Source organism: Cervus elaphus, chromosome 10 (assembly GCF_910594005.1).
Source record: "Cervus elaphus chromosome 10, mCerEla1.1, whole genome shotgun sequence".
NCBI classification, from domain to species: domain Eukaryota; kingdom Metazoa; phylum Chordata; class Mammalia; order Artiodactyla; family Cervidae; genus Cervus; species Cervus elaphus.
Window position 1 is genome coordinate 24,375,427 of NC_057824.1, and position 26,494 is coordinate 24,401,920.

At 49.4% G+C, this 26,494-nt stretch overlaps 1 protein-coding gene across 5 annotated transcripts in view; it reads left to right on the forward strand.

Annotated features, from left to right (window-relative positions):
- CLEC16A (C-type lectin domain containing 16A) overlaps window positions 1-26,494 on the forward strand; it is a 232,009-nt gene that overhangs the window by 145,124 nt on the left and 60,391 nt on the right. For all 5 annotated transcript variants that reach the window (XM_043914310.1, XM_043914312.1, XM_043914311.1 and 2 more), the window contains exons 19-20: window positions 22,971-23,122; window positions 25,841-26,045. In XM_043914310.1, coding sequence (XP_043770245.1) covers window positions 22,971-23,122; window positions 25,841-26,045 — 357 coding nt within the window. The remainder of the gene's footprint in view (window positions 1-22,970; window positions 23,123-25,840; window positions 26,046-26,494) is intronic.

Sequence of the window (26,494 nt, forward strand, 5' to 3'; positions counted from 1 at the left end):
CATTTAAATATTGTGTCCTCTGTAGACAGATGATGCTAATTTTGTACTTATGCAAATGATCCATTGTTGTCGTTTAGCCGTTCAGTCGTGTCTGACTCTTTGCGACCCCATGGACTGCAGCTTGCCAGGCTTTCCTGTCCTTCACCATCTCCCGGAGTTTGCTCAAACTCATGTCCGTTGAGTCGGTGATGCCATCCAACCATCTCGTCCTCTGTCGTCCCCTTCTCCTCCTGCCTTCAATCTTTCCCAGTATCAGGGTCATTTCTAATGAGCCGGCTCTTCGTATCAGCTGGCCGAAGTAATGGAGCTTCAGCTACAGCATCAGTCCTTCCAATGAACATTGGAATAAAGGCAACAATGCAAAGTTATCTTTTAAAATAAAGTTAAAAAGGAGAGACAGAACTTCCCTGTTGGTCCAGTGGCTGAGATTCCCCACAACCAATGCAAGGGGCCCAGGTTCCATCCCTGGTCAGGGACCTAGATCCCACATGCTGCAACTAAGACCCAGGGCAGCCAAATAAATACATTTTTTTTTTTAATGGAGGGACAAAATTTACCAAATACATATCAAATAAATGGTACAGTTGATGGTACAGCCATGGAAAAATCCCCAGGGCAGTAAAGAAATGACTACAGTTTAAGAAACACCATTTTAAGAGCATTTTTTAAAAACTGCCTATGTAACACGCCATCATGAGAGTCTGCCAAGATTTTGTTTCCTTTTATCCATGAGTTTTTCATTTCTTAAGCCCTCTCCTCCCATACACACACACATCCTCCTAGGTTTGAACTTCCCTGTAGTTGAATCTCTGTGGGGCCCTAGCAGACTGTTCCAGAAATGGGCTTGCAAGCTCAAGCTCAGTTGGAAGGTTTCCTTTCCTGTTGCCAAATTTTCCTCCAGGAAGGCTATAGCAGTGGAGGCAGCTGGGTCAGTAACCAAGAGCTGTTTTCCTGATTTAAAATCACAGCTGTAAGTAAATGCCTCTCATCCACTTACCAGTCCCCGCCTCATCCAAACGATTTAATCAGTGTCCTCACCTTGACAGATTACATTCTTTCTCCCTCTCTTCTGGGGGCCTCTGTAAGTGCCTCTTAATATTTCCATTGTGCATGTTAATCTTTAATTAGAATTTGATGTATCAGAAATATTTTTAAAAGGCTTAGCTCAATTAACTTCACTCCCTGCCCTGTTATTTTATGTCATTCTTTACCTGAATCACTAATGGCAGAGAGTGCTGACATACAGGACTGAGTTCAGGGCCCTTCTAATGAACTCCAAGGACGCCATGAGCGATCCATCAGACCCGGGATGGCATGACAGCCTAACCTGTTTAGTGGTGTTTTTTCGACGCATCTTCCATGTGCCTAAGGCACCCCCCAACCCCAGCTTTCCAGTCCTGTTTTGTGAATGGCCTGAAAACCTCTGGCCCCAGGGTCTCAGATTAAGATGAGGGAAAGGATTTTGTGATTCATTTTGGATTAAGAATGGGCTTCAAGTTTCTTTTGTTTTAATAGCAGGACTATAAGCCTCTTCATCAAGGCCGGGTTTACCATTGGTCAGGGTGTGGTCTTGGCCAAGTGTGGTCCTCAGCTGGCTGGACAGGGGGATGAGGAGGGAGCGTCTGCCTCCTCAGGTGATGCTGGGAGGCAGGGGTCTGCTGACTGCTGCAGAACAGTGCTCCCAGTGCCCAGGTCACTCCTGTACCAGTGAAATCAGGTGTGCAAGGGTGGGAGCCGAGTCAGTGATTTTAAAGATTCCCGGGTGATTCCACATGAAATCACTCCAGTCCAGTTTGGACATCACTGCTGTAAGGTTTAATTAAACCTCTGCGGCAGACTTTAGCAGGTAACTAACAGAAGGGTGCTCAGTACCCACCCCCCCCCCCCAAAAAAGGGTGTCTGGACCCTTCCTTCCCAGTGTTAGATATGGAGGAGTAACTTTCCAGTTCATTGGTTCCGTGAGTGCACAGCCTCATGTGGAGGCCAGGACATTGAGAACGCCAGGCAGTGGACCCCAGACCCGGCTTGTCCTTGGAGGCCTGGCTGCAGAGAAGCAGATGGCCCACGAGGACTCCCTGCCCAGGGCGAGATGGAGATGCAGAGCCTGTCGGCCTTGGGGTGCCTCCACCGCACAGCACTGTGTGACGTGTCCTCTGTGGATCTGCAGGGGCCGTGGCGGGCAAGATGACTCATGGGCATTAGCTCCCACATTGAGTGAGCCAGGAGTCAAGAGTGCAGGTGGCCAGAGCATCCCAATCCTTCCAGGTCAGGGAGCTCCCAGGCCCTGGGTCATGCTGCCTGGGGTCACCAAGCTTTCCTGAGAAGTCTTTCTTACTCAGAGCGGCTGCCAGAAGTGAAGAGGGGCCGTTTCCCACAGTCCATACATGGTCAGCTCTCTGCTCTCCCTTTGGGTCCCTCTAGCCGAGAGCCACTCATAGCTATCTAAATTTCAATTAATAAAAATAACCTTAAGTAGGAACTTCCCTGGCAGTTCAGTGGTTAAGAGTCCATGCTTCCTATGCAGGAGGGTGTGGGTTTAATTCCTGGTTGGGGAACTAAGATCCCACATGCCACACAGAACGGCCAGGAAAGCATTAAGTAGGACTTCTCTGGTGGTTAGTGGTTAAGCGTCTGCCTGCCAGTGCAGGGGACACAGGTTCGATCCCTGGTCCAGGAAGATTCCACGTGCCGAGGAGCAGCTAAGCCCATGTGCCATAACTACAGAGCCCCCGTGCACGACAGGAGAAGCCGCTGCAGTGAGAAGCCTGCACACTGCAACTAGAGAGTAGCCCATGCTCGCCTCAACTAGAGAAAACCCGCGTGCAGCATCAGAGACCCAGAACAACCAAAATTAAATAAACTGATTACAAAAAATATTAAGTAAAGCTAAAGATTCTGTCCCTCTGTCACACAAGCCACATTTCAGATGCTCCGTAACCAATGTGGCTGGCACGACAGGGAGTGAAACTCTTCATCTTACTTTGATTTAAAGAGCGACCTGACATGTGACAACACAGTTGAAGGACATGTCCATCAACCCGGAGGGTCCTGTGAGGCCAGTGTAGGCAATGAAGTCAGGAAGCAGGGGAAACAGAGGTCTCGGAGTCTTTCAGAATCCTGGCTGTGTTCACCCTGCTGAGTCTCAAGAGCCCTCCTCTGTGGCCTGGAGACAGGAGAGGCGGTGTTGATCACAAGGATGTGGTGTCTACTGACCCTCTGCTTGTGTAGTCTCCAGTGCCTGGGAGCTCAGTGCTGTTATGACCCCTCTTTACAGATGGGTAAGTGGAGACCCAGAGCCTGCTTTCCACCCGGCCCACGGCAAGAGGCAGAAATGGTGAGGCTCATGATTCTCGTCCAGCTGGAGCTGCAGCTGGGGGTTAGAGGCACGGTCGCTGGAGCTGCCCAGTGTCCGGCAGACCTCCGCCGCCTGGCCGTCTCCTCCTCTCCTCAGTCTGTGCCTTACTCCTATTTCTGGTGGACAGCCTGACTAGCTCCCACATGAGAAAAGCACTGCCTGCCTTTACTTTGCCTTCTTTTTTCCTAACAAGTTTGAATCTGTAGCATCTTAGCTCCACAGATAGGCTCCGTGCATCAGGTTCAGAAAGGCATGGGGATGAGGGAGGGCACTTCCCTGGTGGTCCAGTGGTTATGAATCCGCCTTCAAATGCAAGGGACGTGGGTTCAACGTCCTGGTGGTGGAACTAAGATCCCACTTGCCGCAGAACAACTAGCCTGTTGGCTGCAATTACTGAGCCCTTTCGCTCAAATTGTGGTGCTGGAGAAGACTCTTGAGAGTCCTTGGACTGCAAGATCAAACCAGTCAATCCTAAAGGAAGTCAACCCTGAATACTCATTGGAAGGACTGATGCTGAAGCTGAAGCTCCAGTACTTTGGCCACCTGTTGTGAACAGTCGACTCTTTGGAAAAGACCCTGATGCTGGGAAGTACTGAGGGCAAAAGGAGAAGAGGGCAGCAGAGGATGAGATGGGTGGATGGCATCACCAACTCAGTGGACGTGAACTATAGCAAACTCCAAGAGATAGTAAAGGACAGAGGGGCCTGGTGTGCTGCAGTCCATGGGGTCATAAAGAATCAGACAGGAGTTAGTGACTGAACAGCAACTCACTCAGGAGCCCGCAAGCCACAGGAGAGATCCCATGCACCACAACGAAGACCAATGCAGCCAAATAAATATTTTTTTTAAAAAAGTCAGTCATGGAGTTCTCAGCTCTGGCCATGCTGTATTTAGGAGGTTGGTGTGTGGGGCGCTCAGCTCCTCAAGTTCTCTGATTCCCTGCCACCTATTACCCGCTCCTACCATCCTGCCAAAACCTCTGTCTCTCTTAACCTTTCCCTTTCTCTCCCTGCTGGTGGATTTCCTCTGCCAAGAAACCAGCAAAGCAGTCGAAGGCAGTGATGTTCATGCGACCTAGCCCAAACAGTTGCTCAGCTTCAGCTCCAAGAACAGCTGAGTCTGAGCACAGGCAGTCAAACCCGGCCAGTCCGGAGTCATCCAGCTTAGCTTAGAGTCTTTTCACAGGATTGGGGTTTGGTTTTAAACGGGTTTAAGTATGCGGAGCAACTTGGGCCTGGCTCACGGCGGGTATTTCCTGCCTGGGGTCCTGGGAACTGACAGTGCTGAAAATCACAGTGGCACAGCCTCTGGCGAGTGAATAAATGCGAGGTCTCGGTTTCCTCATCTGTAACCTACAGATAATAGTACCTTCTTCGTTGGGCTGTTTTGAGTGCTTAGCACAGAGCCGGGTGCTTATTAAAATACTCAATATACTGCATTTGTTATGACTTGAAATTAACATAGATACGTATTTGCAAGTGGCACTTTTTAAAAATTGATGTGTAGTTGATTTATACTGTGTTAGTTTCTGATATATGGCAAAGTAATTCAGTTATACATAAATATATTTTTTACAGATTTTTTTCTGTTATAGGTTACTATAAGATATTGCATATAGTTCCCTGTGCTATACAGGAGGACCTTGTTGTTTATTTTATATATAGTAATGTGTATCTGTTAATCCCAAACTCCTAATTTATCCCTCCCTACCCCTTCCCCCTTGGTAACTGTAAGTTTGATTTCTATGGCTGTGAGCCTGTTTTGCAAATAATTTCATTTTTGTCTTTTTTTAGATTCCATGTGTGTGATACCATATGTTTGTCTTTGACTTGCTTCACTTGGTATGATAGTCTCTAGGACCATTCATGTTGCTGCAAATGGCATTGTTTCGTTCTTTTACGGCTGAGTAATGTTCCATATATGGGCTTCACTGGTGGCTCACTGGTAAAGAATCCTCCTGCCAATGCAGGAGACGTGGGTTCGATCCTTGGGTTGGGAAGATCCCCTGGGGAAGGAAATGGTGACCCACTCCATTGTTCTTGCCCTGAAATCCCATAGACAGAGGAGCCTGGCGGGCTACAGTCCATGGGGTCGCAAAGAGTCAGACACGACAAAGCGGCTGTAACAACAGCAATCACATCTTCTTTATCCGTTCATCCGTCAGTGGGTACCTAGGTTGCTTTCGTGTCTTGGCTTTTGTCAGTAGTGCCGCTATGAAAATTGGGGTGCATGTATCTTTTCAAATTAGAGTTTTCTCCAGAAACATGCCCAGGAGTGGGATTACTGGATCATATGGCAACTCTACTTTTAGTTTTTTGAGCAACCTCCGTACCGTTTTCCATAGTGGCTTGCACCAGCTTACATCCCCACCAAGAGTGTAGGAGGGTTCCCTTTTCTGCAAGTGGAACTTCTGAATAGTCTATTTGCAGGATTTACAAATGAACTTTTGAGAAGAGTTTCTTTATAAGCAAGTCAAGTGTTGCCTTCCCATTGTGTAAGCACACTCTCTACTAATAGATTTATTCAAGTTATTTGTTTATAGTCTGTCTGCATCCACCAGACTGTGAGCTGCAGGAAGGCGAGGACCTTCTTTTTCACCCTGCATCCTTAGTACCTGGGACTGTAGCAGATACACAGTAAATATTTGTCAAATTAATAAATAAAGGAACGATTGGGAAATCTTGTTAGTTTTTTTTTTTTTTTTCATATTCTTGGTAAGCCCTGTTTTTCATGTATAAGTTCCAGACTGGGTCTTAATTATAAACTTCCAATTAAATTCCTGAATTAAGCTTCAGTAAATAACCGCAAGCAAAACCTTAAGTTACCATGACAATCTTCCCTGAATCTGCAGTTCTGGGTATCTGATTACACTCCTTGGTATGGCTTTAATAAACAGCCCTTACTGACGGGTTCCCCCAGCTCCTTCAGCCCTGCCGTCTACCGCCCTCCTGCCTCGTTCCATCCACTTCAGCCACTGCCCACTCCCCACCCCCCGAAGGACCGAAGTCTCCCAGACACGTTCCTGCTTGCCTCTGACCACACAGCTCACACACTTCCCCCTGCTAAGTGTAGCATATCCTTCAAGTCTGTGAGGACCCACCCACCTTGAAAAACTAAAGTGAAAGGAATGAGTGAATGAATGATGGAATGAATGAATTTCCCTTCCTTATTTTGTTCTTCATGAATTTAACGGAGTAGTTCATGTTCTAGTTCACTTTCAACAGAAGAGAAAACTCACAGGGGAAAAATAGCTGAGATTCTTGATTCTTATCTCATCAGAAACATGGCTTAGTAGTTTAAAAGAAGGCCATGCGATTGGGTGCCTAGGATTATACAGAGTTAGCCGATAAGATTTAGTTTCATATTAATTGCATCATTTTAAATCATATGCTTTGGAAGTGTTGTTCTAGTGCCAAAGGTTTATCGATACTCCATATGAGCACTCGTGATGAAAAACGGATAGCAGGCACTTTGGTGTGTGAAGGATACAGCTTTTGTTTAAGCCCAAAGGTATGGCTCGTCTCCACCAGAGGTCTCCCATATTTTACTGTTAATGTTTGAAGTATACTGAATTCCCACCAGCTAATTAAAAATCAGACTGCTATGCCGGTAAGCATTCACTCTGTGAACTAATTTCTGCCAAACGGCCGTAAATGTGTCCCCTGGTATGAAATTTAGACGTTCTTTCCCATCAGAAAAGAGGCGTGTGGTTTAGTCCCAACCTCTTTGTTGGAGGGAGAAAGAAACCGAGGCCTGCTTGGAAAGGTCACTTGCCCTGACTGAGGCCACGCAAGCTTCGTAAGTGCCCAGCTGGGGTGCAGACCCAAGGGTCTTCTCGCTCTCAGCTCTCTGTTCTCACCAAACCCCGCAGAATGCTAATGCTGTTACTCCTACATGCCAGGCACTCTTCTAGCACTTGACAAATATCACCCCGTCTCCACAGCTGCAATACTAGGGTACTGCCCTCACCCCCATTTGATGAATGAGGTGGCTGAGGTCCAGAGGGTGGGCAGCAGCCTGCCAAGTTCCCACGCCAGGCCAGAGAACGCATGTGGATGCCCCTCCAGCCTTTCTGACCAAAATCAGGCAAAGCGCTTGATACCCTGAAGGACTGTGACAAGCGAGAGGCTGGTGCCGGGCCATGAAGGGTCAGATGTGAGAGCCTATCAGAGAGGAGCCCGGGATCCCTCCACATAGGGATGGTGGCTTGATTTGGCCCGAAGCACCGCTCACCTCCTCCGCTTGGTCAATTTCTGGGCTTCTTTGAGGATTCAGTTAAAACTCCATCTCCTGTAGGAAGCCTTCTGTGCCCCTGAGCCATGTTGGTGGGCTTCTTCTGGCCTTCTGCAACCCGTGGTCTTTCCCTGCTGTGGCCCTTGTCATTGTAATGTGATGATCACTTGTCCAGTCTCCCCCACGGAACCCTGGAGCCCCGGAGGGCTAAGGCTTGCCTATCTCTGTGGCCGCCTTTGCCAAGGACAGGGTCCAGCGTGGAGGAAAGTGCTTTAGAAATGTTGGAATGAAAAGTCTGGGACAGTGAAGGGGAAAGAGGATAGAAATGATTCCATCTGCAAGGCCATTTCTTTGTACCGGTGACCCCTCTTGAGAGGAGGATCCTGGTTAGATATTAGCAAGATAGAATATTCCCTACCCAAGAAGGGCCTTGAAGGTCAAGCTCAGAGCCGTTGACCGGAAGTCCAGCTGGCATCTGTGGGTGCCCAGATCCCCTACAGATGCCCGTGTGACACCCACCTATGCCTTCTCCAGGGGTGCTAATAGGATAAACCTCGGCCCTTTTAACACCTGGGGGAACACTCCAGCTGAAGTCCTCTGCCAGCAGCACTCCCCTCCCCTCACGCAAGGAGGGAGGACTCCCCAGGCCAGGATCTGCTCTCTACAATACCCGTGTTACTTTTCTGAGGAAGTATCATAAAGAGGAAATCTGAAGGAAAGAGAAGATTTGGCCCTATCTTCAAGAACCTTCTATCCAGAGGGAGAAAGGAGATGTGCCCGCATGACTCATGTGCAGAAAAATCACAGGCCTTTTTCTGTGCTTCATCTCCTCTGCTCCTCCCAGCATCCCTATGAAGTAAGCGGTGTGTTCATTTTCCAGATACGGAAACCGAGGCTCAGAAAGGTCACCCAGAGCAGGGACCTCCTGCATCCCTGTTGCCAAGTGCCTGACACCCAGTAGTCACAGGGCAGATACTGGGCAGAGACTGGTGGGAGGATAAAAGGACGAAGGGAAGGGCAGAGCCTTGATTCCAGCCCAGGGCAGCCTGACCATATCCTGGGGAGGGGCCCGGGGCAGAGAAACCTCAGGCGGCGGGGAGCACCAGGGCTCCTGAAGCCCCAGGCACCCTCCTTCATTGGCTGCAGGTCTTGTGAGTTGGCGGGAAGGAGAAAGCCCTGCCCGCAATCGATCTTGTTTGTCAGGCCGATCTTGCGGTGCGTGGGGAAGAGCTTAGGTATTCAAATCTTTTCTTGGAAATCTCAAGTATTCCATTCAGCCGCCTCAGAGTTAGGTAACTTTATTTACTCATGCTAAACAGGGCCATTTTCTGAGAGGAAATTATGCAATGTCCTATGCAAATGTGGCATTCTGGAGAGTGAGTGTCGAGATAAGCATGGTCGCCGGTGATGCGTTGTAAAGATCAGATTGCCCGGCCTCTGGCGGCAGGCTGCGTGTCACTTGATAAGGGGATATGCCATACTCTACTTGGAATCGCGGCTCACTTGGATTCTGTTTCTGGTAATCACATTTCCACCAAGTCATCTATCTGTGAACTTTGTTGAATTGCAAAGAAGGAACAAGGAATAAAGCATTTGCAAGTTGCACATCCTCACATAGGCTAGAGTAGTCAGAAAAGGAGATGCCCCACGCATGTCTGGACATGGGGGAACAAGAAGTCAAATCCTTGCCTTGCCCTTTGTTCTCCCAAGGAGGGAGTCTCTTGAAATTTCCCAAGGGGGAAAGGTGAAGACAGGGGATGGGTTTTCTTGACCACTTTGTGAAAATCAGTCACATTAGTTTGCTCAACAGGACATGTGCATACCAAGCCAGAGAGAGGAAGTAGCCACGGAGAACCCGTCCTCTAGAAGCAGGTAGAACTAGAACTGAGCCCGAGCCCAGCGCCATCCCCAGCCTGTGGCCCTGGCCTCCCCAGGCCTTCAGCTCCTTGTCTGAAAATAGCAGTGGGCCCTTGCTCCTAGGTCACTTAACAGTCACCAAGGCACCAGTCCATCACTGCTTGAATAGTTGCTGAATTAACAAATGACAGACTTACCCACCCATATCAACAGAGTGTGATGGACTGTCCTCAGTGGACCTGGAATCTGCTGAGTGATGTTAAGAATCTACAAGTTTAAGAAATGCTATGTGGGGCTTTCTTTCCTGGTGGCTCAGTGGTAAAGAATCTGCCTGCCAATGCAGGAGACGTGGGTTCAATCCCTGATCTGGGAAAATCCCACATACCACAGAGCAACTAAGCCCATGTGCCACAACTGTTTAGCCCGTGCTCTAGAGCTCGGGAGCCTCAACCGGAGAAGCCTGTGCCTTGCAACTGCAGAGCAGCCTCCACTTGCCACCTCTACTGAAAGCCTGTGTGCAACAACAAAGATCCAGCATAGCCAAAAACACAGTTTTAGAAAGAAATGCTACAAAGAGCGCTGCAGGTACCCCTCACACCCAAACTCTCCCTATTATATTCCTGCTCTTCAGGGACTGCCCTGGTGATCCAGCGGTTAAGACTTCATGGTGCCAGCGCTGGGGGCCCAGATTCAGTCCCTGGTCAGGGAACAAGATCCTGAATGCCTTGCCTAAGACCTGATACAGCCAAATAAAATAAACAAACAAACTACTAAAAACGTTCCTGCTATTCAAACTCAGGAACCAAATAGATTTTCATATCTTAGGCTTAGGCTGTATCACTCAGTTGTATCTGACTCTTTGTGACCCCATGGACTGTAGCCCACCAGTCTGCTCTGTCCATGGGATTTTCCTTGTAAGAATACTGGAGTGGGTTGCATTTTCATCCTCCAGGGGATATTCCCAACCCAGGGATTGAACCCCAGTCTCCTGAGTCTCCTACATTGCAGGTGGATTCTTTCCTGTTGAGCCACCGGGGAAGCCCTTCAGAGCAAGAATTAATAATAACCTTTGCCCAGCCTGAGTGTGTTATCCGCAACTGCCATGTGCTTGTATGCCTTTTACCACGACCCTAGAAGGTCAGTTTTTCCTTCAACATTTCCTTTCAAAAAATTTCAAGCATGAAACCAAGGTGACAGAATTGTATAAGGAACACCCTTCTCTCTATCCACCATCCACATTCTACCTCTAAGAATGTGCCCATAAACTGCCATGTGTCCATTTATACATGGATTTTGTTCAATGTATATAGTACGTTATGTTTTCATTTTACAGATCTTTACATTAAGTGTGGGGACAAGTTTGTGTTGGGTTAGAGATCACAGAACGTGATCACATCCAAAGAACTAGGATTTAAGTCCTGATCCTATCCAGAACATTCAGCTTCCCGCCCTTGGATGTCATTTATCACTTTGTTTTAGAGGCAGAAAGAGCAGTAAGTGGATTTTCAACTGCACAAGAGGTCAGCACACCTGACCCCCTTGTTGTTCGAGGATCAACTTTACTTCTTTTATCACATCTACTCTATCCAGCCACCAGCCCAAATTTTCTTTCTTTTTCTTTCTTCAAAGTCAACTGCTGACAGCAGTACTCTTCTTCCTAGAAGCATCCACATACATAGCATAAAGTAGAGCAGTTGTTGTTCAATCACCAAGTTGTTTCTGACTCTCTGAGACCCCGTGGACTGCAGCATGCAAGGCTTTCCTGTCTTTCACCATCTCCCGGAGTTTGCCCAAGTTCATGTCCATTGGCTTGGTGATGCCATCCAACCATCTCATCTTCTGTCACCCTCTTCTTCTTGGCAAACCACTCTGGTATTCTTGCCATGAGAACTCCATGCATTGTATAAAAAGGCCAAAAAAAAAAAAAAAAAAGGCAGAGCGATACAGCTCTCTTATTACCCTGGCCTACACATGAGGCGACCACAGTGAAGTCAGTCACCAGCAAGGTCCACACAACCAGAGTGGCGGGGCCGCGTCTCAACCCCAGATGGCCTGTCTGGTGACTGTTCCCTGCAGTCACCCTTCCCTTTTGAGCTGTGGTTATGGGTGGGGAGCAGAGCTTGGGGCCTTGGGAGTTTTCACCACAGTGTTTCAGACACCTGCCTCTTGGAACCCTAGGGGAGGAAGCCGAAGGCCAGGTCATCGGTGTGGGTTTGGGGGTAGCCCGGGTGATCATGGATGAAACATTGGAGCCGAGTACTAGGTCACAATTTCCATGGGCGTTTGGGTTTCAACATGTGTCCTAAGACCTGCATCCGTAATTGCTACGCCCCCTTGCAAATTCAAACTTCCCTTGTGGTTCAGATGGTAAAGAATTGGCCCTCAATGCAGGAGACCTGGGTTCGATGCCTCGGTTGGGAAGATCCCCTGGAGGAGGAAATGGCAACCCACTCCAGTATTCTTGCCTGAAAAATTCCATGGACAGAGGAGCCTGGTGCGCTACAGTCCTTGGGGTCCCAAAGAGTCAGGCACGACTGAGCGACTAACACCTTGCCTAAATTATTCCTAGTTCCTTGCAAATTCAAGGAATCCCAGTATCCCTTCCCCTTCATTTTGGAGGGACCAGAGTCTCATGCCTGGCAGTAGAAATTGCCAAGACATGCTCTCCATCCAGGAAATATCTCGCTTTACAGCTGCCCCATGCTGTGCTGGGAAGGAGGGCTTTAGGGAGCTTCAAAGACGATGAAGTAATTGATTGCTACTTGCAGCAAATAACCCATAAGCTGTTGCTGGGTTGATGGAGAAATGGTTACTTAATTTTCTTCAAAGGATTGATTTGACTGTCAGGAGAAGCAGCCAACCTAATTGAGTGTGCCAGTCCACACCCTCGGTGGCAACCACCGCATCTCTTTCTCGTTTTGACTTTGGAATGCCATGGGCGGTGCGTGGAGTCTCCCCTCAGTGTTCACCAGGCTCGAGAAGGTGCAGGGGTCACCCGGACAGAACCGTTTTCCTTTGATGGGTCTGTCGGGTCACCAGTCAGTCCCTGTGGCCCCAGCTCTGCTGGGTTCCGTTTGAATCAGCACAGGACTTCCTTTCCTTGGCACTCAGGGTAGCTCCCACGGAAACGTGTGTGTGTCTCTGATGCCCCAGGATGGCAGTCGTTTTCAGTTTTGTAGTGGACATTGATGGGGTGGGGACAGTGGGAGACGGATCACGCTTTCCCAGCGGGCTTCTTCTGACTGATATCCTCGTACCGCCTGCGCCGGCCTCTCCCCCGACAAGACCCCCCCAGAGAGCCAACTGGAGCCCGATGATTCATCACTTGCTTCCCAGCCCTGCATTACTGGTCAGTTAAGGCCTCTGTCCTCAGCTGCATCCCATTATCAGAGAGCCACACCAGACTGGTTTTCCCTGGGGTCGCTGTCAAAGCTCTCTTCAGTGCCGCCGGGTAGCTTCTTCGTCTCACAAGGCTGCCATCTGCCCACTCGTCTGAAGGCTTCATGAGGGCAGGGGCTCGGCCCGCCCCACTCCTACAGTATCCCTCTGCACTGGACCGGAGCCCTGGGGTGGCAGATACCCAGTGGGCCTGAAAGAGGTCCCAGGTCGCTGCTGGAAGGGGACCACCAAGTGCCAGTGAAGGGGGACCTTGCCCAGGAGCACACGGCAGGTTTTTCAACTTGACCACGGGATCAAACCCCTGGGATCTGCCTGCTGAGAACTCGGATCCTCTGACTGTCCCCTTGCAGGACCTAGCCAGCATCTTCCACCCTTGAGAGCTAGCCCAGATCGGGGGTTTCACTTCTTCTGAAGGAAACAAGGGTCACTCCTCTCTGCAGCCTCATCCTAAAGACTAGAACCCCAGGTCCCAGTCAGCTTGTTCAGGATGCCGTGGAGGCCACACGTGTCACTCTGGCTTCATAGCTCATCAGTAGGGCATGTGTCCTCGAAGATGTTACTTGACGCCCCGCAGTTGTGTGTCCTTGGGAATCAGTGAACTACTCTTCCCCCGTAGGATCCCAGGAACTTGTCAAGTAGGGAGCTCAGCGCCTGGCCCAGCGAAGCACCAGTCAGCAGCTAGGAAGGGGGACCTCTGTCCAAAGACACGGCCCTGACAGTCTTTCAGCTCGTGGTTCTAGAGGGCCATGGCCCCAAAAGGCTGTGCGTCCCCACCGGACACCACCACCAACCCCCCAGGGAAGCCAGCCATCCGTCCTCTTAGTTCACTCTGCGAGGGCCTGAGGGCCCTGCAGCTACCTCCTTGCTCATCCCTGGAATGCCTGCAGGTCTGGAAGAGAAACCCAGTGGGCTCTGGGATTCATTGAGAGGCCAGGACCACACATTCCTTGCAAAAGGACTCAGATGCTTTTTGACTCAGAGAGGAAATCCTGGTCTCCTATCAGCAGCTAGTGCTCCCCCTGTGGGCATGTTATCTTGGAATCCCAGGGTGAGCCTGCCTTCCTCAAGGAATCTGTACCTTGTTCTCAATCCTTCCTGACCTCTGACTCACAGCAGGTGCCTGGAAGACTTGATAGTGTTTACAGAGTTGGTAATCTAAACTCCAGCTGTGGTGGTGCTCCCAGAATTGGCCCGAAAGTCCAGGGTATTGGATTTCAAAGCGCTGGAATTCAAGCTGGCCTGGAAATCCCTCCGTAAGGATAAAGACCTCGATTCTAAATGTATTTGGAGCTACCAAGCCAAGAATTAAATTACGGTATTGGCATCCTTACGTTTTTATGAAGGGATCATTTAAATACAGCAAGAGTCAATCAGCCCCGTTTATTGCTCTGTAATGAGCTATAGCCTGTCAGAGGGAGCCCTGGAGGAAGGCTTCAGTCCAGGGGCTGAAAGGACAGCCTTCAATACGGAAGGACCAAAAGACGCTAGCATCCTTCTGTAGGGGACAAGTACTTCTTCAGTGCCTGTCACTGCCCAGCCCCTCTCCTGGGGTTTCAGCATGAAGTGGGACAGGTCAGGCCCTGCCTTCTTGGGGCTTCTGTGCAGACTAGGGAGCAGGCCTCAGGACACCTGGGGGCTGGCAGGCCTTGGGGTGCAGCAGTGAGCTAAGGCGGGTAGATGTTCTAGAGAGTAACTGGGTGTGTGGGCCCACCACCCCACAAGAGTTCTGAGAAGCAACCAAAATCCATGATTCATTTTCTCCCTCTGAAGAGCATGGCTTCCTTAGTCTAGAGCCTGCCTCCAGCAAGCAAGAGGCAAGAGGGTTCTGACCAGTGAGTCAGGGCTCCAAAAAGTCAGAGCGCTTCCTGGCAACAGCCACTGCTGACGGAGACCACCTGGGCCTGGCCCCAGGCCTCTCTCAGATCCCCTGGTGGTGCTGCTGGGCTTATAAGTAACCTGAGATGCAGAGAGGGAGGTGGCTTGTCCAGGATCACACAGCTTTTAGTGGCAGAGCTGGGATTTAAACCCAGGTCGCTATGGCTCCACAACCCAAGTTGTTTTCACCCAGATGAGTTGCCCTCATTCTGCACTTCCTGGCAAGGTGGCTCTTTCATGACTTGTCCTCTCCTCCTCTTCTTTCTCAGCATCTTAAAATTCTGTTGGAAAATGGCTGCATTCCTTTCCTCTTTAATCTGCTAAACACTGCAGGACCTTCTGTGCATCCCAAATCATCAGCCCCAGGCTGTTTTTCCAGGCTGGTCTTCCATGATGTGTTATGCAGCCCCTTAGTGGTGCTGGAAGAATGTTACAATTTTAAATGTGCCTGGATACAGCACTAAATTACAATAAATCACAGGTGCAACTCTCTAGTGCTGAGTAGCAAACCACCCTAAAATATAGTGGCTTTTTAAACATCTACAACTGTTTGTTGTTGTTTTTTTTTTAATCATTCATTTTGCTCAAAGATCTATAATCTGCCCAGAGCTCAGCGGGAAGAGCTCATCTCTGCTCCACATGGCACCCTCTGGAGACAAGCGGGTGAGCTGGGGGCTGGGGGCCCAGGGCCTTGGGTTTTCTCAGTCGTGTCTCCATGACAGCTTAGGCTTTCTCACAGCATGGTGGACACGTTCCAAGCGTTTTTGTGACCTGGCCTCGGAAATCATACGGGATCACCTCCACTGACTCTGTTGGTCTAGATCATCACAGAGGACTGCCCCCCACCACCACCCCCCGACCCCCGCCGCCCAGGTTCAAGGAGAAAGGACATAGGCACTACCACCTGATGGGAGGAGGGTCAAGGTCACACTGGAAGAAGAGCATGTGGGAGGGGGAGGGTTTTCTGTTTGCGTTTGGTTTTTGGTCTTCAATTGGGGTGTGCAAGTTTTCTCTGGTTGCCCCATGGCACACGGGACCTTAGTTCCCCGACCAGGGATTGAACCCTCGTCTCCTGCATTGGACCACTGGACTGCCAGGGAAGTCCCTTGGGCAAGTATTGCTGTGGCCATCTCTGGAAAGTGTAATCCACACGAAAATACATTTCGGTACCCCTCAGGTCCTTTCTGTCACATCAAGGAGCAGGTCCAAGATTGGTACTAGCTTGTCTTAGAACTTCTCTAACTGCTGATAACCCTTTTTATCAAAAGAGCAGGCTTTTGGCTCTGGTTTAACAACAAAAAAAACCTCTTTTAAATCTATTTTCACAGTCACCTTATATGTTGTAATTCTGGTTTTCCATTCATGGTCATGACACAAAGTTTCCTTTTAAAATATGTTTATTTTAGTAAAGCATGAGTGCTTTCAAGAGAAAAATTCAGCACAAGTTCTACTTTGCTGCTGTAGGTTTACTCTCACATATGTACATGAATGAGTAAGGCTGTTTCTTTGTCTATTGTAGCAGAAACTAATAAACAACCTGAATGGCCATCAACGGGGAACTGTTAAATAATTTAGAGTCACATCTACTGTGGGAGGGGGCTTCCCTGGTGGCTCTGTGGTAAACAATCCGCTTGCCAAGGCAAGAGACGTGGGTTTGATCCCTGGGTCAGGAAAATCCCCTGGAGGAGGAAATGGCAACCCACTCCCGTATTCTTGCCTGGGAAATCCAATGGACAGAGGAGCCTGGTGGGCTCCGGTCCATGGGGTCACAAAGAGTCGGACACGACGGAGCATGCACTACGGTGAGAGAGGATGCAGCTGTGAAAATCAGTGAGGGGCACCCCTGGGTGGGTGCTGAATGTATCCCTGAGATCCGGGCTTCAGTGGCAGAAGCACAAGGGGTTGTGTAGCGTCTGTGAAGGAGGGTCTGTAGCCGCGTGTGCTCTTGGAAATTCATGGTGGTGGCTTAGTCGCTAGCTCGTGTCCAACTCTTTGTACAGTCCATGCGCTGTAGCCTGCCAGGCTCCTCTGTCCATGAGATTCTCCAGGCAAGAATACTGGAGTGGGTGGCTGTTCCTTCTCCAGAGGATCTTCCCGACCCAGGGCTCAAACCTAGGTCTCCTGCATTGCAGGCAGATTCTTTACCACTGAGCTACCAGGGAAGCCCTGGAAATTCATAGTGGATGGGTAACAAGAAATCAAGTGGTTGTCTCTGGGGAAGAGAACTGGGGAGATTTACCACTGACTCTAAAAAAATTCCACACCTTTTAAAATGGGAACATGTGAATGTGTTATCTATTCAAAGAGATTGATATGGTTAATTTTTTTTAAATGGTAGCAGTTTATATGTTTATTATTTTCAACTTTTTATTTTCTTTATATTTTGGCCACACTGTGAGGCCTTTGAGCTCTTAGTTCCCCAACCAGGGATCAAACCCATGCTCCCTGCAGCGGGAGCACGGAGTCTTAACCATTGGACTGCCAGGGAAGTCCCGCTAAATGTTTTCAAATAAAATGGCAAATCTTCCCCTCCCCACTCCCTTAGAAATCAGTGAACCAAAAGGCGGGGTCTAAGGGTGGGAGGAACTTGTCACTTCTCCCTGGAGGGAGGTTCTTTCTCGGTCCTGGAGTGCGATGGAGACAACTCTCATCCCACCTGGTCTGCCCTCAGGGCTCTGTCCCTCCCCAGGTGGAGACTTGGTCTGCATGATGGTTTGTAGTTGAGAGCCCTAGCCTCCCTGCCGGCCCCCCAAGCCCTTGAGGCAGCGCCAAGCCTCATTCTTCACGGTCTGGTTCCCTAATGCAGGATCTAACACCCACATGTTTGTTGAACTGGACACCAGAGCTTCTTCAGCTCACATGTCTGGCCAGTTGGGAAACGTGCACACTTGTGCACCAAGAGGCCCCGTTGGTCTCTTGCCGTCGCCCAGAGCTCAGTGACTGTCGCCACACTTTGGGATCGGGGGGGGTGTGAGTGGGTGGTGGGGAGGCAGCGTGCCGACGGCCAACAGCTGGGCCTGGGGCTGCTTCCCAACCCTGCTGGGCCCCAGGACCTGAGGCCCTCTGTGTAGCAGTGTGGAAAGAGAGTCACTTATCCCCTCACTTAAGCACACAAACAACCTGATGTTGTTGTTATTTAGTCACGCTAAGCCGTGTCTGACTCTTTTGTGACCCCATGGACTGCAGCCCTCCAGGCTCCTCTGTCCATGGGATTTTCCAGGCAGAAATACTGAGTGGGTTGCTATTTCCTTCTCCAGGGAATCTTCCCGACCTGGGGATTGAACCCACATCTCCTGCCTTGGCAGGCAGATTTTTTTTTTTTTAAACCACTGAGCCACCAGGCAAGCCTGCACAAACGACTTACCTCTTTGAAAAAATCAGAACACTCTGTATGGACTAAAACAGCCTCGACTCTTATCCTCAGTCCCACCACCTCCCCTCCAAAGAGGTAATCACTCTGCACCCTGCCAGGCATTTTCTTACGTTTTTCTTTTACATTTATATGCTTGAGTTCGTAGAAAATACACAGGATCGTCCTGTGTGGTTTGACTTTACAAAACTTGTGTCACAGCCTGGCATGCTGCAAGTTTTTCCACTCGGTTTTTGAGACTGAACTTTGTTGAAACATCCAGAGATCTCATTCACTCCTTGTCCTTGCCATATGTTTTTGTTGTGTTTTTTTTTTTTTTTTTAAATAAGCTTTCCTTTCTCACTGGACGTCTAGGTCATTACAGAGCAAAATCTCACCGTCAACATCCGTATTCCTGTCTCTCAGCCCAGGTGGGCGTTTTCCTGGGAATGTACCCATTGCCGGGTCATAGAGTATGAAACTTTCAGCTTTAATAAATATGCTGATTTGCCCTTCCAAATGGCTATGTTAATTTATTCTACCAGCAGTATTTGAGAATATCAGGTTTTCTACGGCCTCACCAATACCAGATGTTATCTTAAGACTTATTTTTGCCAGTAGAAGGGATCCTGTTTTTATTTGTTTCCTGGTTTAGCAGGAAGGCTAGCACTTGTGTGTGTGTATTTATTCTCTTGTCCGTGAATGGCCTGTGGAGTTCTTCATGTTTTCGACTTTGTTCATCTTTTGCCTCTTAAAGAGATATGTTGAAAATATTTCCCCCAGTCTGGTTATAAAGTTCATTATCCGTGAGCTAAATTTTAATTCTGAGGTAGTCAGTTTATCAGTCTTAATCTTATTTATTTGTATGTATTGATTCTTCATTTTTAGAGAAATCCTTTCCTGCTCCTAAGGTCACATGAACAGTCTGCGTTTTCTGATAAATGTCTGTAGATTTAAAGAAATAGAGTCCTTGGCGCCACCCCTTTGGAATGAAGTTGGTGGGAGGACGCTGGAGACCAGGTGGGCTGAGAGATGTAAAGAACCTGCCTGCCAATGCACAAGACACGGGTTCGACCCCTGGGTCGGGAAGATCCCCTGGAGAAGGAAATGGCACCCCATTCCAGTATTCATGCCTGGGAAATCCGATGGACAGAGGAGCCTGCCGGGCTACAGTCCATGGGGTCGCAGAGAGCCGGACCCGTCTGAGCACATGTGCATGCACGCACCGTAGGGACGGCCCGTCACCAGCACTGGCCCCCTGACAGCAAGCCAGCCCTCAGAGGCAGGCAGGGCGGTTCGGAAGGCCGCACGCCCCCCGACAGAGCTGCCTGCTGCCGGTGTCCTCCCCACGAGGTGCCCCTCCCTCCCGGCACCTCGGTACCTGGCGCCGCTCCCCCCGGCTCAGCGTGAAATCCGCAGCTCTCTTCAGAGTCCTTCTCCGACGGGCATGCCCACAGCCGGCGAGTGGAGCAGCCCGGGGAGAGGCAAGGTGCTCCAAGCGTCCCCTGAGATGCTGACCCGGAGGCCCACAGAGGTCACCCCGACCAGACCCCCTCGATCTCCCCCAAAGGATACCCGGGTGCCCTTCTGCTCAGTCCGCGGAAGCCGCTTCATTTCTCCTTAACTGCCCCCACAGCTTCTGAAAAGCCAGGGGCTCCCTCCCTCTCAGGGCCGTCCTGTCTCACTGGTGACAGTTGCCTTTTAGTTTTCTTACGAAATCTCTCACGGGGCTTTGATGTCTCAACTGCATTTCTGAAAGTTGTTCCGCTTTGGGGTTTTGTCCTTCCTTTTGAGTTCTTTGTGGCAGAGGTGGTAGGTCTTTCCTTCCCCCCTGAAGCCCCTAAAGGCCCCTGGGCTTTATGAGGGGGTTGCCTGCCGACACACCCCGCTGACACCCAGGCCTTGGCCGTGCCTGCTTTCCGGGCTCACCCGCAGATGAACCTCTCTTGTGAATGTGGGGAAGGAAGAGCAGGTTGTCCTGTTTAGGGGGAAGGGGAGAGGAAAGAAAGAGAAAGGAAAAGAGGAAGGAGAAAGCATCCTTTATGAGCTTAGTTTTCTCTTTTTAAAAAGTAAAAGATGCTAATTGGGGAACATGATGTAAGTATTGAGTTAAGAAAGTAAACTCGACCTGTGTGTGTGTGTGTGTGTGTGTGTGTGTGTACGCTCAGTCATGTCTAGTTCTTTGCCACCCCATGGACTGTAGCCCTCGGGGCTACATGGATTTTTTTTCAGGCAAGAGTGCTCAAATGGGCTGACATTTCCTCCTCCAAGGGATCTTCCCGAGCCAGGAATCGAACCCGGGTCTCTTGTGCCTCCTGCATTGGCAGGCGGGTTCTTTACCACTGCGCCACCTGGGAAGCCAAACTCCACGCACTGCAAAGAAAATGTTTGCAAGAAAGAGTGTGCGGATTTCCATTTCTAAGGATACAGAAGACTAGATGTCTTCTGCATGAAACTAGAAATTCTGGATTAAGTCATTTTTAGAACTCTTGTTAAATACTTGGCTAGATTCCTGGGAAAGGGAGGAAGCTCCTTGCCCTGGAGAATGAGAACGTGCAATCCAGAGAGTTGAGCCTGTCTGGTGCTGGTGTTGGCCGGGGGTTTCTGGCCATGTTAGGTGGTCACATGCTGGGGAGAAAAGGCGGAATCACAAGGCCTGTCACAGCTGCTGGACCGGAAGACATCCCAGGAAGCCAGGATCTCAGACTGTGTGCTCAGAGCGTTAAGCGGAGGTAGTGTGGGAGGTGCTGGCAGGGAGGCAGGGGAGCGAGCAGAGGAGAAATGTGCCTGTCATTCCTCAGGTCTAAATGAAGAGCAAAAATGAGGGGAGGCGAAAACTTGGCAAATTCCTGTGTTTGGGGCCAGGACTGTTACTATCTGTGTTACTTTTCCCCCACCGCCCACCACCAATAAAGTGAAGCCAAGTGTTAGGTTACAGGATGTACTGGCGTGCTGACAGTGTTCTGCCGCTGGAGTGTCACGGGCACAGCTCTAAGTTTACCAAAACTTGAACTGTACACTTAAAATGGGCGAGTTTTATGGTATATAAATTATCTCTCCATAAAACTGTTTAAGGAAAAAAAAATTCACCCAGCATTCTCCTAATCAGAGATGTCTTTTAATGTTTTGGTATATTTCTCCAAGCTTGTATTTCTTTGTAGGGATACTATCTTTTAACATACCAAAATCCCAGTTACAAAGTTTTTACCATCTTGTTCATTTAAACATGTAATGTCTTTCCCAGTGCCGTTGCAATTATTGGTAAATAGGATTTTTTACTTGGGTCTTTAATGTGTATTTCAAAAGTGTATGTTGACTACCTCCTCATTTTAAAATAATTTCAAGCAAATCAGTGATACAGAGGGCAAAAATTAAAGTTCTCCTGTTGATACCACACACACACACACACACACACACACACACACACAGTCCCACCCACCCCCAGTTCTCACTTCCCTCCTCCTAAGTAACCACAGTTCACACTTTGGTTAGACATAACTTTTAAATGGGTATGTAATTTTCCATATGATGGGAAAAAAATCATACTCACGTGGTTCCCCTCTTTGGGGGTATTTCGGTTGTTTCCTAGTTCAGCTATTTCTTTTAAAATATATTACAGAGGATTTCACTGGAAGGAACTCAGAGTAGGCCATAGATTTAATGGCCCTGTGTTACCATGGTGAGTTCAAAGCCATCAAGGACAGGCACTAAATTAGACATCAAATCTGGGAATAACTTCCAGCCAAGAGAAGGGACCAAGCATAAGCTGAGGAAACCCTGCTAAATGCTTTCCCTACCTGTTCTCATTTTAAGGTATCAAACATCTCCAGATCGGAGACATTATTCCCATTTTACAGATGGAAAACCGTGGTTTAGAGGGGCCAAGTGCCTTGCCCCAAATCACACACCATCTCATGTAGAGCTAGGCTGTAAGTTGTCAGACTCCAAGCTGAAGTCTTGGTGATTCTGTAACCAAGCGGGGGGCTCTTCCTTTCCTGTCTTCACTTAATCTGGGCAAACACAGTCACAGGTGTAAACCGCCAACGCCTGCAGGGAAGCACTGAAATGTTACTGGGATTCTGGGTTTGTTGGGTGATTTTTTTAGCTACAGTTGCAGTACCTAATTCACAGCCAGTTTTGTATAGTAAGTCCCCTACACCCGAACCTTCAAGTTGCCAACTTTGAGAGATGCAAACGTGCGTTCACGTGTCCCAGCGTTTAAGTCCGTTCACGTCTCTGGCATACACTGACACGCACGTGCATCTTCAGTGCGTGGCTGTGATTCTGTGTACGTCACTGCACAGGGCTGTATAGAGCGCAGTCGTGGAGTGTCTCTATGTTGAGCCCAGCACGTCCAGAAACCAGTGTAAAAGCAGCGGGGATGCATCTGATACGACCGTAGTTTTTAAAGTGCTGTACTGTAAGATTAAAAATGTCTTCTTCATCTTTGCTGTTTGTTTTGTGTGTATTATTTGTGTGAAAAGTATTATAAGCCTAGTAGAGTACAGTACTATGCAGCTAACCCTGTTAGTCGGGTACCTAGGCTGACTTTGTTGGACTTACAAACACATTGGACTTAGAACGCGCTCTCAGAATGGAACTCACTCGTTGTGACCATACTGGTGCTTTATGTATTTTATATGAGCCGATCCTCACAAACAGTGCTTTGAGTGAGTTGGGCATGATCCCCATTTTCCGGATGAGAAATCTGAAGCCCAGAGAGATAGAGAAGGTTGCCCAGCATGACTCAGAGGAGGGACTCCGAGCCCAGTGTGTGTGACTGCCAGGCTGGGCTCTGGCGCTGAGCTGCGCCGCCCAGCGGAACACACACCAGCCCAAATGTGTCGCTCAGACTGTGTGGCGGACTGCGCCTCACCCGGCTCTCTGTCCCCCTCCTCCCAGACAACAGCGACCTGATCGCGTGCACGGTGGTCACCAAGGACGGCGGCATGCTCCAGCGGTTCCTGGCTGTCGATATTTACCAGATGAGTTTGGTGGAGCCCGACGTGTCCAGGCTGGGCTGGGGAGTGGTCAAGTTCGCAGGCCTTCTGCAGGTACGATGGCTGAGAAGCCTGAAAGCTTTTCTCCACTGGCTGTACAAACACCCACCAAAGTATCATCTTTGCAGTCAGGTGCTAATGACATAAGGGCTGCGTGAACAGATTACCCCTGACAGCAGTCAGAACACCTCACAGATAAGGGCCAAGTTCTCTTTAACCAAAACCCACTTCTGACTCCCCTCCTCTGTTATCAGACATGGTGCTTTGCCAACTGCATGTATGAGTAGAACTACGTGTGCTATCCTTCCCAGGTGGCCCAGTAGTAAGGAATCTGCCTGCCAGCGCAGTAGACACAGGTTCAATCCCTGGGTCAGGAAGATCCCCTGGAGTAGGAAATGGCAACCCACTCCAGTATTCCTGCCTGGAGAATCCCATGGACAGAGGAGCCTGGCGGGCTGCAGTCCATAGGGTCACAAAAGAGTCAGACATAACTGACGCAACATAGCATGCATGTACTGTTTTTAAAAATTGTACACAGATACTCGAAAGAGGGTGTGTCTATATGTATTTTTTATTCTCTCATGTTGCATGTATTCTAAACTTTGCTTTTTTTCACTCAATGAATGTTTTGGAGACCTGACTGTGTCAGTCTGTGGAGACTTTCTGGTATTCTTGTAACTGCTGCCTGACCACATCCCAAGGCGGAGGTAGTCAGTGCCCTGTGGTTGTTCCCAGCTTTCTTCCTTCACATACGGTGCTGCCGTGAACAAAATTGTCCTGACTTCCTTGTGCATTTGGGCCAGGGTTTCCCTAAGGCAGATACCAAGAAGTTGGGCTGGGCCCATTTCCTCTCTAGAATGATTGTTGCTGCTGGTGATTTATGGAAGTTCCCGTGTCCTCCATCTCTCCATCAAGCCTGGGCTCTTAAATTGCCAAACGCCAAGCTGGACCTTAGGTTTTCTTAGTGTTTGTCTAATGATGGGTGACTAATGCCAGCTGGTTGGTTGAAGGAAGCATAGCGCCAGGCAAGTTGAAGACAGCCTTCCAACCCCACGCCCCCACCAGACCCCTTGGGCCTTACTTGCCCTGCGCCGGGCCTGTTTCCTTGTTGGGCAGCCCTGGTTGCTGGCAAGGCCTTGCCGGGGCCAAAACACATCCATCTCCAGTGTGACCCCCCTCCCCAAGAGGACCACCCATGGGTTTGAAGACACTGTTGCAACTATTTCCCAGCCTCCTCTTTTTCAAGACCTTTCCATTTAAAAAATGTCTTTTACAGAAGGTTGATGTGCACAGCAACTATCTGAAGAAGCTCGCATTTAAAAAAAGACTTGCACGTCGGAGACTGTCCATTAAGTAACTTAGTGCTTCTTCTTATTTATCTAGGCTTATAATCAATTTCCTTTAGAATTTAGTGTCAGGAAAGTGTTTTTCTCCCTCAAAGGATTAATACGTGTCGTCCATCAGACAATGAAAGCCACATAAACCTTTTCTTTTGGTAGTCTTCCAGGAGCGCCTATTTGTCAGGCTGTTACCATGCGCCAGCCTCTCTCTTCATTTTAAAAGCGTAATATCTCATCTAATCCCCACTGCAACATTCCGTGCCAGATGGAATGCCATTGAACAGTCTCTGTCTTGTTTCATGAGCCTTTTCAACATTTCTGCCCCCTCCTCTAGCCTTTGACTTTCATGCCTGTCTCCTGTCCTCTGCCTTTTATCTCAAACTTCAGTGGGAAGCAAATTCTTTGCACAGAATCCATTCTGAGGCTTTGGATCACATTTGTCTTGATACTTGGTCTATGTGAGTCCTTCTCTACCTTTCAAGGGCAACTTCCTTCAAATGTCTCTTTCTCAGAGTTAGCTTTTTCCTTTAGGGACCAGAAATTCGTCAGAGACATACAAATAGGAGCTAACAATGCCCTCTTCTTAAGAGAGAGGGCCTCCCTGGCAGCTCAGTTGGTCAAGAATCTGCCTTCAATGCAGGAGACCCCGGTTCAATTCCTGGGTTGGGAAGATCTGCTGGGGAAGGGATAGACTACCAACTCTGGTGTTCTTGGGCTTTACTTGTGGCTCAGACGGTAAAGAATCCGCCTGCAATGTGGGAGACCTGAGTTCGATCCCTGGGTTTGGAAGATCCCCTGGAGAAGGGAAAGGCTACCCACTCCAGTATTCTGGCCTGGAGAATTCCATGGACTGTATAATCCACGGGGTCCCAAAGAGTTGGACGCAACTGAGCGACTTTCACTTTCTTAAGAGAAGCAGGAAAGGAATTGTTAGTAGGTGGAATCATGCCAGAAAGAACTAGGACCTTGGGTTTGTTATCTCTGGTTTCTCAGAAGCAAGAATTGTTAGGGTTTGGGACTTCCCAGGTGGTCCAGTGGTTAAGAGTCCGCCTTCCAATGCGAGGGGGTGTGGGTTCAATCCCTGGTCAAGCACTATGATCCCACAGGCTGCTGGTGTTCTTCAGGTTCACCAGCTGACTCAAGTCTTTCTGGGGACAAGACCAGCCACCACAGCCAGCATCAGCCACTTGCACTGGCTGTGCTTCCCACCCTGTTGTTTCCCGCCAGGCCCAGTCTGGTTTGTGCCCGTCCTCAACACTTGCACTTGGGGAATTGATGGTTTCCTTCAGAGCAAAAGCAAACTTCAGTCTGAGGGCCCTTGTTCTAGAGGAGACGTGGGTCCACAGCCTCCAAGCAGTGACCTTCCTGACAGAACGACCTTCCTAACTGAACCTAACGGACATCCTTTCTTTGGCCGCTCTCCCTGCCCCAGGATATGCAGGTGACCGGCGTGGAGGATGACAGCCGCGCCCTGAATATCACCATCCACAAGCCTGCGTCCAGCCCCCACTCCAAGCCCTTCCCCATCCTGCAAGCCACCTTCATCTTCTCGGACCACATCCGCTGCATCATCGCAAAGCAGCGCCTGGCCAAGGGCCGCATCCAGGCGAGACGCATGAAGATGCAGAGGATAGCGGGTGAGTGCGGGACCCCTCGCTGGGTGTCCTCTGAGCCGTCAGAGTGGGTCTCACATTGGCCTCGAGCACCCTAATGACTTCTCTAGGAGAGGACACTCAAGGTGCAGGAATCAGTTGTGTTTTGGTGAGAGGATGGAGGATCCTAAGCATTTGGTTTCTAGAATGTCTGGGGCAGCTCAAAGAGGTGCGGCCATCCGTGTGGACAATGGTGCTCCCCTCCAGCACACGGCGTCCTCTAACTTGCAAAGTGCCTTGATTCTCGTCTACCACCTCTGACCCTTAAAACCACCCTGGAGAAGAGTAGGGCCTGTTCACCCATTTTATAGATGAGTAAACTGAGGCTTGGTGACTTGCCCAAAGCCACACAGGCAGCTGGTTGGCAGAACCCAAAGGCGGGACTTCCTGCGCTACAGCCCGTCCCTTCCTCCTCTCCGTTCCCAGCTCTCACG